The 14,219-nt window shown below is 41.7% G+C and overlaps 1 protein-coding gene across 1 annotated transcript; it reads right to left on the reverse strand.

Moving 5' to 3' along the window:
* Positions 1-7,565: 7,565 nt before the first annotated feature.
* On the reverse strand, positions 7,566-10,482 carry LOC141586846 (G-type lectin S-receptor-like serine/threonine-protein kinase LECRK3). The gene has a single exon (XM_074408233.1). It carries the CDS (start codon positions 10,246-10,248, stop codon positions 7,759-7,761), a length of 2,490 nt encoding a protein of 829 aa, XP_074264334.1. The 5' UTR covers positions 10,249-10,482; the 3' UTR covers positions 7,566-7,758.
* Between the last annotated feature and the right edge of the window lie 3,737 nt (positions 10,483-14,219).

Consider the following 14,219-nt stretch of genomic DNA (forward strand, 5'->3'; position numbering starts at 1 on the left):
GGAGCGTATAACCACTGCCTCCATCGGTGTGGAGCGTATAACCACTGCCTCCACGGTACTATGTATAGCGTATAACCACTGCCTATATGTCTAAGACCTGGCCAGACTCTCGGTAAACCGAACGACACTCGGGGAACAGAGCGTATAACCACTGCCTCTGCCCAATCCCGAACACAGACCAAATAAATCCCGCATCAACGGGTGGCTTTGGTTCATTCCGATAGCACATAACCGTAACTACCGTAATCTATTCAAACTAGCCAACAAATAAATGAACAGTATAACCGACTGTACTAACATGCGTGAACAACATCACGACTCAACTCATAGGATAGTATAACTGACCATCCTACTTATCATATGAACAAGAGTAACCAAAGATATACAAACACAATGTCATATAGTAACTGAACACAACATAACATGTGAACAAGTATAAGCAACCAATGTTATAGTAACTTCAGTTATAACTTTAACATTAACCACTCAATGTTATAGCAACCCTAACCATAACATAGACCCTAGGTGCGAGGTTATAGTAACCTCGACTATAACTTCAATATATACGACTTGAAGTTATACTTACCTTAACTATAACCTTGACACGAACCTCAAGTTACACTAGTTCCAACCATAACCTTGAGCCATAAATCTCAGGGTATGCTAGTTCCAGCTATAACCTTAACTCGTACTTCAATGTTATAGTTGCTCCAGCCATAACTAGAGTAACTACCCAAAGTTGTACTAACTTTAGCCATAACACTTGAATCATCATCAATGTTATACTAGCTTTAGCTATAACTTTGGAGAGAACCCTTGGCCGCCTATCATGCCGCCACTAGGGTTTATTCGTAAACCCTAATTACGCTCATGACACCCATAATAAACACGTAAACAATATATGATATATGATTAAAGCATTAAAACATATACAAGCATGTGAAAACATAATTAACATGATAATAAACAATCGAACACGTACCAATTACACAAATCAATTATTAAATCATGTAAATTACATCAATTGGCATAAACACAATTAAAGAAAAACACCTAGTTACCTTATTAAGCAAATAACCCTAAAGATCGTCTTCAACGATATAAACGTCTTCTCCTGGAGCAACTTCCACGCCTTCATAGAAATCATCCACGTGCCAAAGATAACGAAACTAATAAATATACTAATATATATATATATAAACTATAAAACTATAAAAACTACGCGAAACATAAAAACTTACGAAGAAGATAGATAAATCCAAGAAGTAGGATCGATCTAAGCACGAAGAACGATGAAGAACGAAGGAGGAAGAAAGACGGCACGAAACCCTAGGTGAGGGTGGCGCGCGGCACGAGGAGGAAGAGAGGAGGAGAGAATTAGGTTTAGGGTTTTGTGAGATTATGGGAAAAGAAGAGCAAGGGTTTGGTTTTCCTTCATATTTATAGAGAAGCTCATGGGTTTATTCTAGGTTTAGGCCCAAAACTCACCCATCAACATTAAGAATCACGTGAGACCCAAGGAGGAAACGGATCTTCACCGTTTTTCGAGCCCAACGAGCCCAAAAGACGACAAACGGATATTTTCCCGAAAATAAAATATAAAATATGGGAAAATAAAATTATAAAATTATATTATGGAAATTAGGGGTGTTACAGTGATACCCCGAGAAGGCGTCTAGCAGGCTCAGCATGGTGTAGCCTGCCGTGGCGTCGATTAAGCTATCTATTCGAGGCAAAGGATAACAATCTTTGGGGCATGCTTTATTATGATTGGTAAAATCTACACACATTCTCCATGCTCCCGATGATTTCCTTACCATCACAACATTGGCTAGCCACTCAGGATAAGTGCAAGGCATAATAAAACCCGCCGTAAGTAGTTTATCTACCTCGGCTTTGATGGCCTCATCTTTCTCGACTGAGGAGTTCCTCATCCTTTGCTTGACGGGGCGAGCGGTGGGAAGTACGTTTAGCTTGTGAGTAATTACCTCCCGGCTCACACCCGGCATCTCGGCCGCTGAGTAGGCGAAGACGTCCTTATTCTTCCTTAGCAGGTCCAGGAGTTCGGCCCTGAATTTTGGTTCCAGGTTGACACCGACGGTTACGGTGCGGCTGGATCAATCTCCACCTCCTCTGTCTCTCGCTCCTTCAACCATGCGATGGTTCGGTCGTTCTCGGACCTGGGAGTGTGCTGTATCTGGAAGGATTTTAATTTTGAAGCGCCGGCTCTCACCTTCTCTAGATACCTTGTCGTCCTATAGTCCCGAGCCTTGTACTCTCCTTTGATCTGGTTGGTCAATAAGAGCGAATCTGTTTTCACCACGACATGCTCCGCCCGGCGATTCGGCTAGCTTGACTCCGGTTATCACCGCCTCGTACTTGGATTCGTTGTTTGAGGTCAAGGAGGTAAGCTTCAAGGCGTGCTCAAACACGTCTCCGTTCGGGCTAAAAATAACGATGCTGGCTTTCGAGCTATCCGTCGTGGAAGGGCCGTTAGTGTGTATCTCCCATACGCCGGGATCCTTCTCGTTCTTCGAGACGAGTTTATGTGCTTCCCCCCGGTCCGAGATGTATATCAATGTCGGGGCAGGATGGATATCACGGCGTCGATTTCGCTCAAAGTGACCCGGCCTATGAGAACGTTGTAGCGGGACGTGCCGTCGATGACTACGAATTCCGACATAACATTCTTGGTTGCACCTCCCCCGCCGAACCTCACCGGCAACTGACCGACCCGTGGGTACAGGCCGGCCCCGGGAAAAAGCTGTACAACGGGTTGGTGCGGGGGCTCAAATCTTCAACCCTCGGACAAGGCCGAGAAAGCATTCTCTGTACATAACATTCGCGTAGGCGCTGTGTCAATCGGCACCTCTTCACCAAGTGGTTGGCTATGTCCAGGTGGTGTAAGTGGGTCATTTGTGAAGAGCGATGACTCCTCGTAGTCCTCCGCCCGATGGTCATATCGGGGATGTTGGGAGCGGGGTGTTGTGTTGGGCACAAAGTTGATGGCGATATGGTTCATTCAGTGCCGTTTGTGCCCGTGAGCGGACCCATCGTTCCGTTGCCCCTGATGACAACATGGATTACTCCTATCCGTTCAAAGACGGACTTGCTATTTGACCCGCCAAGCATCCGGTTTTTGGCCTCCGGCAACATATTTGCCGAGGCTCCCCTTCCGGATCAGTTCTTCAATGGCATTTTTCAGATGTCGGCAGTCGTTGGTTAAGTGTCCGGTGTGGCCGTGGTACTCACAATACTGGCTCGTGTCACCGTCACTCCTCGGCCTAGGGGGTCTTTCCCACTTCTGGCCCTCGTTCTTGCTCAACGCGAAGACCTCGGCGGCCGATACGACTAGGGGGGTGTGATCATCGTACCGTTTTTTGTAGTACGTTCGAGCTCCCGCATCCGCCGAGTTACATTTCTGGCAGACTTGTCCGACCGTGACCTATTATTCTCACGGCGTCTTTCATCGGACCGTGACCCGTTGTTGTCACGGCGTCTTTCATCCCGGTTGTCCTCCCGGCGGCTCTTCTTTTCTGAGTGCTCGGCCTCGCTGGGGCCTACCCAGGTCTTGTGATAGTCCTCTACCTTGATGGCCAGTCGGCCATCTTCTGGCGCATCCAAGCCAGGCCTCCGAACTTGATGAGCTCATTTTTTAAGTCTCCCCTTGGGAGGCCCTTCATCAGCGCGAAGGCCGCCAGTTCGGGATTAATTTCTCGAATCTGCTGGACCTTGTCGTCGAACCTCTTCATATAGCTTCGTAGATACTCGCCCCCCTCCTGTTTGATAGTTAGGAGGTCCGACGTCTCCACGGCCCTCCTCTTGTTGCAAGAGTACTGGGTTAGAAAGGCGTCCCTTAGGTCGGCGTAATAGTATACCGAGCCGTCGGGAAGCCCCTTGTACCAACTTTGAGCCATCCCATGCAAAGTTGTTGGGAAAACTCGGCACCAGACCTCATCGGGCTGCTCCCATACCGACATGTAAGACTCGAAAGCCTCGGCGTGGTCGGCTGGGTCACTATCTCCTTTGTATGATATGGGTGGCAACTTGAGCTTAGTTGACACCTGGACTTCTAGGACGTAGGCGTTGAGGGGCTGTCTGACCACGTGTCGAACGACACGTGGCGATCGGCTCCTCGCGTTCCTAATCCGGCTCCTCCCCTCGTAGCGGGAAGGACTCCTTCTTCGACTCGGACTTTTTCTCCAACTATGCTGAGTCGGACTCCTCTGGCTCCTTTGGGGTAAGCCTCGTTCGTCTTCGGGGACGTTTGTCCTCCCATGAGTACGGGAAGGACTTAGGTCTACCACGCCCACTTTGGGCTCCCAGCGACTTGACCGGGTCGACTTCTCCTAGTGCTCCGTTCAAATTTCTCGGAGTCACATTTTGGGCCCTGGTCTCTGGACGGTTTCGCCGCTCTTGTCGGCGTGACGGTGTGAGCGGGCGTATTACTAATTAGGTCGGGAGCATTTTCGGTTTGCTACGTCAACCACATGTCCCATGATGGTGACCTGGTTGGTTAGCGGCGAGCGTGTCTGGTATTATTGGCATCCCGAACTCCGGTTGGATTACTCCCGGTGGAGGGCCGCACGACTCTGAATTGTTGAAGGTATCATCTTGGTAGAACGCGGTTTCGTCGGTCACGGCTGCGTCTTGTTGTTTCGACATCTTCTTAGCTTTTTGGGTGGGTTTTTGTTTTTTTTTTTTTTTTTGTTTGGGAATGAATGTGACTAGCTTCTAGTAGCGATATTCCCATGGACCAGCGCCAATTGTTCGGGTGTAATTCCAGAGCGGATATTCGTTACCACTCGTAGCTTGTAGAATGTCGTCTTTGGTTGAATCCTTCTTTCCTTAATCGTTCCTCTCGGCCTCTCCTGCAACAATGAACGCAGGCGAGGGCTTGGCTTTGTGCCAAGCGTACTCACTCCGACGCTCAAGTCAGTAAACTTAAGGGATAAGTTGTTACTTGGCTGAATGTATATTGTAGAGAGATAAGGAAGATAATACCAGATGAATAGTGTTTCTTAGGTTCAGTTGTGTATCCTTTCCTCAATGAAGGTTGAGGAGTATTTATAGGCTTTCACCTTTTGTCACGTAGTGGCCAAGTGGCCAAGTGGCTAGCAGGTGGAAAGACTGATCTACTCCTCGGCCGAGGGACCTATGGCGGCCGGCGGGCCTGTTGACTCACCGCCGAGGGGTCTTGGATATGAGTCGCGGGTATGTGTCATTTTGCGGGTTGCCATCCGAGACCAGCCGACAGTAGACGGGTTGCACGGCTAAATTTGTCTAAGTCGTTGACTTGCTGTGGGTATCTTTGACCTTGCTCAATATGTTGACTTGGTCAGCGGTGCAGAATATGCCCCATCAGTATATTTTATGTATTCGATTTAGTTAAATAATTAAGAACCGATATTAAAGAAAGACGGCTAGATCTTAAGTAAAACAACCATAAACAATTAGTTTTCTTCTCCTACATGCCATTTCACGGGCCGTGTCAGGTGCGTGCTCGTGCCACTTGGGCTCGTGCCGTGCCAAAGCACGAAGTTTTTCCAAATTCCGCGCCGCGGCCGGGCATCAGCCCACTCGGCCTAGGTTACTATTCACTACGGGCCGTGTCGGACTCGTGTCGGACTCATGCTGCCCAAGCTGGCCCGACCCGGATTGCCATCTCTAGGTGAGAGTTAAACTGGTAACAACATTGATTCGATATCACATTAAATAACCAACTCAATCAAAAGCTTAGACTGATAATAGTTAAATTATTTATGAACATAATCAATCATACCAAATGTCTTACTCGTATTACCTTATCGTACTTATATTACGTCCTAATATGCACTACTATTTCAACGTTGTTTTCTTGTCGGATTGGCAATTTGGCATAGGCTCATATCTTTGAACAGCTTAAAGTTTCCCATATTCAAAGGTGGTGACGAGATGTTCAATCTCACGTGTTGTCGTCTTGAGTGACTTTCTTGCATTATTATGTTATTCTTATTGACTTGATAGTTAATTTTATTTTACAAGTGATATTTTATTTTATAGAATACTCTATATCTAAAGGTCAAGCTTGTTAACCATGAGTCTATGACAATTTATGATCGGGTCAAATAATTAACCTAGAACACATATTTTAGGTTAAAATATTTCACTCATTTGATATACCGCACGAGTTTTATAATTCTGGGATCACAAAGTCAAATATGAAAGTTTATTAATCATAGAAACGACATTTCATCTTAAAATGTGGATAAACAAACGTGTATATTTAATACTCCCTTTTATTCTGAATAACTGTCACATTTAGACAATGACACGAAAATTAAGGAATGAAGTTAAAATAATGAAAAGTATTGTATAGGGGTAAGAATATATGAGTTAAATAATGAAAAATATTGAATATGCTGGTTTAGGGGTGGTTGGGGTGGTAAATAAAGAAAAAAGCCAAGGGTAGGAAAGTAAAAAAACATGTCCAAATATGGCAAATGAGACAGTTATATGAATAGACGAAATGACAAATGGGACAGTTACGGTCTGAAGATACTTTATTAAGCCTAAATCTAACAAAGTTAAAGAATAACCCGATCCAAATCTGACACGCGCTCAAATTGAGGATTCGAAACTAACCAAAATCCGTATTAACCCGACCCGAATTTATAATTTCACATAGTTAGTGCCCATCTAATTCCACTCATATTTTCAGCCCAATTTGAATTTTCCATTACATTTAGCTCAAGTGTATTCAACTTTTTCCAGCCCAAATTCCGTATTAACCTCTCCAATTTTCACCCATTTTTTTACAACTAGAAAATGGAACCGAAGTGATCTTAGTCTAGTACTGAGTAGTTTAAATGGACGGACTTATACGAAGTAGTAGACAATAAGTCTCGGGTACGATTATACGAATCCCCCATCCCCGATATTATACTGCCTTACGAGTTACGACTCAAGGGAGACTAACTGAATAAACAAATAGGCATGGATCTTATACTGCCTTTAATCTGGTGTATTGAATCTTCGTTATGCTATGTTGATTTACTATTCGTGTTATTGTCATTGGCGCCACCCTCTCACATGGGGTGAGTGGGGACCCCTTCAATTAAGAATGGTTGTGAGAGTGTGACACCCAATTTGGGCGTCACCCGGATGCTTCTTATTAACTCACATACCCAAAATATAATTTTTTTTTCATAAAATAACGAGACCTGGTGCCTGGACATGCACACGTGTCGAATTCTATAACCTGAGTCCGAGTAACATAGCCTCTACATCAATTTTTTTTTTTTTTGGTGACGAGGGAGCCCGCAACCGCTAACTTCGGTGCGCACTGGGTAAACCCTCGAGTGTAGGTGATAGCCTGCAAACCACGTATACCAGGTAAGATTTTGCTCTTGCCTGAGAATTTCACCCAAGTTTTAACCACTAGACTAAGACAGTAAGACCTTTCAGCTATTAGACTAAGACAGTAAGACCTTTCAGCTATGTTACTCCGACACTTCACTTAACTGACGTGCCACGTGTCAGACACGTGTCGGTGTCCGACACGACACGACACTCCGACACTTCAATTTAAACCAGAAAACAGGAAAATTCACCCCAAATAGCCGTGTCCGACACGTCGACACGTGTCTGAGTAACACAGCCTTTCAGTATTACAGTAGTAAATCATAATGCTAGTGTTGTATACGATAAGCAAATTGAAACGCAAATGTCTAGAAGCATACATAAGCAAACTTAAAACGAAGCGAAAAATTGAGATTTTCAGATGCTGGGACTCTTCTGCAGTTGTAGGACTGACGAGGATGAATCTTGAACTGAAAACAAGTCTTGAGGAGGAAGAGGCCTATGCACTTGAGAAACACCCTCGAGCATCTGTGAGACCTGCTTCATGGTTGGCCGAAGACTTGGTTCATCTTGGATACACAAAAGGGCAACCATCACAAACCTCTCGAATCGAGACCTGTCACAAAGTGCTGCTCTGTCATTATCAACAAGTAACTCCAGCATTCCATTTTGGTAACAATCAGCTGCCCAGTCTGTAAGAATAGCTCTTTCTTCGCCTATAATTTCCATGCATACGCTCCTTCGACAACATATTATCTCCAGTAATAACACCCCGAAGCTGTAAACATCCACTTTTACTGTCACTGCTTTGTTCTTGAACCATTCAGGAGCAACATACCCTTTGGTTCCTCTGACCATAGTTGTTGTTTGGCTCTGATCTAAAACTAGAAGTTTTGCTAACCCGAAATCAGAAATCCGAGCATTATGACTGTCATCCAAAAGAATGTTCTGTGGTTTTATGTCACAGTGGATTATCTGTGTGCTGCATTCTTCATGCAAGTACGCGAGCCCTCTTGCAGTCCCTTGAGCAATTCCAACCCTAGCCATCCAACTCGGTTTAAAATCCTTAAAAAGATAATCTGCTACCGTTCCATTTCGCATGTATTCATATACTAATAATCTTTGATCTTCTTCCTTGCAGAAGCCTATGAGACGGACAAGGTTCCTATGATGAGTCTGGCCAATAACATTCACCTCGGTCTTGAACTCCTTATCCGCACTCTGAGATATTCGGTCTAACTTTTTGACGGCAACAATAGTAGACGAATCTCTTGCTTGGATCTTTCCTTTGTAAACTACCCCAAATGCTCCTCTTCCTAACTCTTCCTGGAACCCGTTTGTTGCGTTTACAAGCTCTTTGTAAGTAAAACAATGGGTGCTACTGAATTCGTGAAGAGTCTGACTCAAGTGGTCATAATCCCCTTTTCGAGACTTTTTCTTGCAGACGAAGATAAGTATCAAACCAATGGCACTTACAAGGATTAGGTTAACACTTACAGAGCTACCAAACAAGGCTTTAGTTACTTTATTAACCCTGTTTTTACCTTTGACAGGAAATAGGTCATCAGAACTATTACTATTCCCGATCTTGAGCCAAGTCGTCATTCCAAGTCCGCTATCCTGTACTGTGTAAGACAGTGGAAGCTTCTTCTTTAAACAGGTATTATTTGGGACCATAACAACAGCAGCACAAAAATAATCATTTAGACAAGAACTCTTGCACACCTCCTCACTACAAGGATCGAGCTGTTCATAATTATCAATATCGTTATTATACCAGCCAGTTTCCTCAAGCTCAACAAACTTATATTCATCCTGGTTAGTACCGTCTAGCTTGAATTCTGGTAAACAATCGCCTTGAGTATTACTTGAATCAATTAAAGCATACCCTGTAGGGCACGCACATATCGGCCTATGATTCTCATCGAGCCTGCAGATGCTGTTAAATCCACAGGCTCCACTGTCTCCTTGATCCGATGGTGTCGCCTTGCATAAATTATCGGGTATATAATGAGACGTAGACCAATTCGGGAGAAGATAGTTGCCTGATGATGTTTTTGGATGGGCGGTCCAGGTCAGTACTCCATCAAAATTCAATGTAACTCTCTGGTAAAAAGTATTAACAGATACCGGCTTATCTGAAATGACATCGACAGTGGAACCGTTCCCAAACACTATAAACATGCCTCCTGACTCATTGTAAACCAGTGTTTGACCTTGAAGTAGACGGTTGGTAAAGTCGTAAGTGCCACTTGCATAGTAAGGTCTGTAGGCGTAGCCAGTCGTCAGGTCCCGGGTACTGAGGATGAGGTTTCCATCAGTCTGCAATTTAAGCTGAAACTTTCCTGTACTAAAATTAGTTTCTGATAATCTAGAATAAATTGCCTGTCCTTGTACCATAACTTGTGTCGGAAGTAAGGTATCGGTTGGATGATCAAAGCTCTGCCAAAGTGGGTCCCGGTTGTCGCTACTCTTGAGCTCAAAATTCCCGGTATCATTCATAAAACCATAGCTCACAGCTCCAACCCCACTTAACTCAGAACTGGTATTCCATAGCTGAGTCCCTTGAGGGTCAGTGAGGGTTAACCCCTCGGAAACTGTTATTTTCAGCTTCGATCCTTGTGGGACCGGGTTGCCTTGATTAGCGTACCAGACAATGGTGTCGGGTATTTTGGCATACCAAATGGCAAGCAGGAAGGCATAACTGTTGTTGGGAATTGGATGAAAGCCAAAGGCGAAATCACCTGAAGGCGAAAGCAATGAAGTGGCTTTGGTGGTGGATGTGGTGGCTAACAGAGGTTGGTTAACTGAAATTTTCCCGTCATTTTCGGAAGAAACTGGTGATGATTGAAGCAGGATTAAGGATGATAAGCTGAAGATGAAGGTACAAGGAAGAGGCCAAGCCATTTCTCAACATGTATTTTCAGATTTTGCCGATTTTCTCATACATAAGTGAAAGATTTATGTAGTACTATCTCCGTCATGGTTATTTGTTTACTTTTTTATTCTTTAAATGACATATTTTAATCAAAGGTAAACAAATAATTGAGATTTAGGTAGTGTTTGTTGATTCAGAGGATTAGCGGTTCGTGTTATTTGAACTTGAGTCTTGACTTGAGAGTTGAGACTTTTCCAAGTCTTCTTCCACAGAATTTGCCAACTTGCACTAGTATAAAGTCTTCGTCATGAATAGTTGATTACCCATCTTCCACCATACACACGGCGTACGCTGGACTAGACTTGATAAACGAGTTATTGAGACTAAAGTGTAGGGCACGTTAGTTTTGCTGTATCGCATGCTTCTGGTTATTTCGGGTTAGCTTATTCGTGTTTAGGCCAATTTTAGGCATACAAATCATTGGGTTACATAAAAATGCAAAAATCTAATTTCAAATTTCAAATACTTAGTAAAGAGGACATTTGGAAACAAAATATCAAAAAAAAAAAAAAAAAAAAAACTGCTCTATGAAATAATGATTTGTATAAAATATCGGTTAATATTGGTTAAAGTTTTCGAAGTGGGAACTTATTTTTAGTTACGTCGAATGAAATTTGCAAGGATTCAAGACACGACAAATTATAAATAAGGACAGCCCGGTGCACGATGGCATCCCCGCTAGACGAGGGTCTAGGGAAGGGTCCCACCACAAGGGTGTAATTGGGGCAAGCCTTTCCTTGCCATTTTGGAAAGAGGCCGCTCCAAGGACTTGAACCCGTGACACGACAAATTATGCTCAAAGAAAAATGTTTCGGACGAAAATGTTACTCCATACATTTACATAAGCTAAAAGCATGTACAACAGTACAAGTGCATTAGGTTCAAGGTAAATGCAGTAAGATATTAGACATTGTTTTTCACCTTGTACACTAATTACATCAAGTCTTATGTCATGTCATCTAGAAATCTACGATCTACGATCTACGATAAGATTCAAAATAAAAGCCAGTATGTGCTATCCAGACGATCGCTTGCTCCACCTGCCAGTTAGAGCCTTACGTCTACCACGCTTCTTCTTGGATGAGGACTCTGTTTTCACAGTTGGTTGATCCTGTGACATTTTCATGTTACCGGGAAGATTGGGATTTGGAACATGGTCAATGATTTCAGTTTTCCGTACTGGTTCAGATGAGAATTCTGCAGGAAACTGAACATGAATGTCTTCAGTCGTCTCACGCTCTTTCTTCACAGGTCGATTACAGATTAGGATGTCATTGCCAATCTACACAAAAAAAATTGAAAATACTCGTTAGATGAAACTGAAACGTGCAACCATATTGAAGAATTTCACGGCATGGCACGTTCACTACCCCACTATTAATATGAGACACGTTCACTACCCCACTATTAATATTATCGGCTAGTCTTGCTATAGACGAATTGATACGAAAGTTGAGCGGAAGCGGTTTAAAGAATAACGAACAATAATTAAAAAGGGATATTTGCTTCGAAATCTGTCTAGAAATCGAAACAATGGGATATTTGCGCGATCTAGACCTATAGATCGAACAATGGTGAACTATAATCAAGACCTATTGATAATAACTCGGGTTAAAGTTTGAAAACGCGTCAAACAATAACAATTTTGGAACGAACGCGTCGAACCGATGTTTACAACTGTAAACGAAAAACTCACTGTTTTTATTCAATAACTCAATCTGTGTCTAAAACAGTACAATTAACTCCCTATTTATACTAGAAAATAAACGACCTAGTGCTGCCTTGCTTCACAAGTTAATATTTTCCTAAAATTGACTTTCCTTAACCGAATATGGCTGAACGATTGCCATATTATTCTTATTCTGAAATTAGGAAATAAAATAAACTAGTAATTAATTATCTAAGAAATAAACTAGTCCTAATGTTTATGGAAACCCTTTATTTTGTATCATACTCCCTTTCTTCAAAAGAATAGTCCCGATTCTTAGAACAATGGAATCCACCGGGATCGAATACAATCCTAGCAAATTCAGATGCAAAATTGACTAAGAACATGAAGTTATTCGTGAAAATCATTGCTCTCGTTTTCAGCTCGTCATCTTTAATGCAGTCTTCAAGCTTATCCATCTTTTCCCATATGAGCTCGTGTCTTCCACCCCACCACCCTCCTTGCACGACATCAAGCTTTAGTCTTTTTGAATCACCTATGTCAACTACAGGAATCCGGTTCATAATATAATTATGCTCTTCAGCATTACCAAATAATTTTCCATTGGTGCACTTATTAACTAGATCTTGTTCTTGAAAAATAACATCACCATTAACCTCAATTGTCTCTTCATCATTATAATCATCAAAAATAGGAGGCAATTTCGGATCAAACTTAACATTCTCCTCGTAGATGCTTTGACTTGAGAATACTCCCGACATGTCTTCTTCTTTTTGCCCCTTTTTTTTTCAGTTTTTTTTTTTTTTTTTCGCGGATGAACAGTACCGCGTCGTGAACAGTAACTTTTTTTTTTTTTTTTTTGCAACCTTCACGCCTTAGTAGCAAGTTACTAGAACCGTGCTCCTTGGATCAAAACCGATTAACCCTCGAACTACATGTTCAAGTTTAACCCTTGAACTCCAATCGCAATCAGAAATTCAACTAATAACTTGGCTTTGACACGCCTAGGACCGTCTAGATTTAGGGAAATCAAGAGCCGAAGCTCTGATACCACTTATGATACGAAAGTTGAGCGGAAGCGGTTTAAAGAATAACGAACAATAATTAAAAAGGGATATTTGCTTCGAAATCTGTCTAGAAATCGAAACAATGGGAAATTTGCGCGATCTAGACCTATAGATCGAACAATGGTGAACTATAATCAAGACCTATTGATTATAACTCAGGTTAAAGTTTGAAAACGCGTCAAACAATAACAATTTTGGAACGAACGCGTCGAACCGATGTTTACAACTGTAAACGAAAAACTCACTGTTTTTATTCAATAACTCAATCTGTGTCTAAAACAGTACAATTAACTCCCTATTTATACTAGAAAATAAACGACCTAGTGCTGCCTTGCTTCACAAGTTAATATTTTCCTAAAATTGACTTTCCTTAACCGAATATGGCTGAACGATTGCCATATTATTCTTATTCTGAAATTAGGAAATAAAATAAACTAGTAATTAATTACCTAGGAAATAAACTAGTCCTAATGTTTATGGAAACCCTTTATTTTGTATCACGAATATATCCGTTTATAGCTAAAGACGGGTCAAATAGCTTGAAAGTGGTGATATTTTTGGCCTCAATCACCCCACTTTGTTGCTTGTCCTATTAGAAATGTGGTATTGTATTTGACCCGTTTTTAGTTATAGACGATATGCCGTCTATAATGAGATTAAAACATTTTTTGTTAATACCATTACGTTCACTACTCCCGTGGTTACTATTGTTTCTTTTACTAATTCCTCTATTTTTTTTATTAATTTCATTATTCCCGTTAATTTTATCCAGCTTATATTTAAATAAATAAAATATTTTTTTGAGTCAATTGGTTATTTAATTGTTCATACTTTTTCTCATTGTTACCACCGTTACTTTCACTACATTCGTTGTTACATTCACTATTCCCGCTGTCATTATTATAACTGTCACTACTCCCACATTAATACCGTTTAATTTTATTAATCTCGTTACTGCTACTATTACTTTTACTACATTTAATTTAATTTATAATTATATGATTATGGATCCCGCGCATACATGCGCGGTATTCATAGATCTTTTACTTACTTTATAATGTATTATTTAAGATTTAAAATTGACGTATTATTAATTTTTTATATTTTAATACGAGGATAAAAAATTGAAATGGAAAATTAATTAAAAGAATTAAGTAAATTCATGAAATGTATATTTTAATGAAATTTTTCATCACAAAACTAA

Source organism: Silene latifolia, chromosome 6, assembly GCF_048544455.1.
Source record: "Silene latifolia isolate original U9 population chromosome 6, ASM4854445v1, whole genome shotgun sequence".
Lineage (NCBI taxonomy): Eukaryota > Viridiplantae > Streptophyta > Magnoliopsida > Caryophyllales > Caryophyllaceae > Silene > Silene latifolia.

Coding starts and splice junctions, on each gene's coding strand:
- LOC141586846 (XM_074408233.1), bottom strand. CDS start 10,248: ATGGCTTGGCCTCTTCCTTGTACCTTCATCTTCAGCTTATCATCCTTA.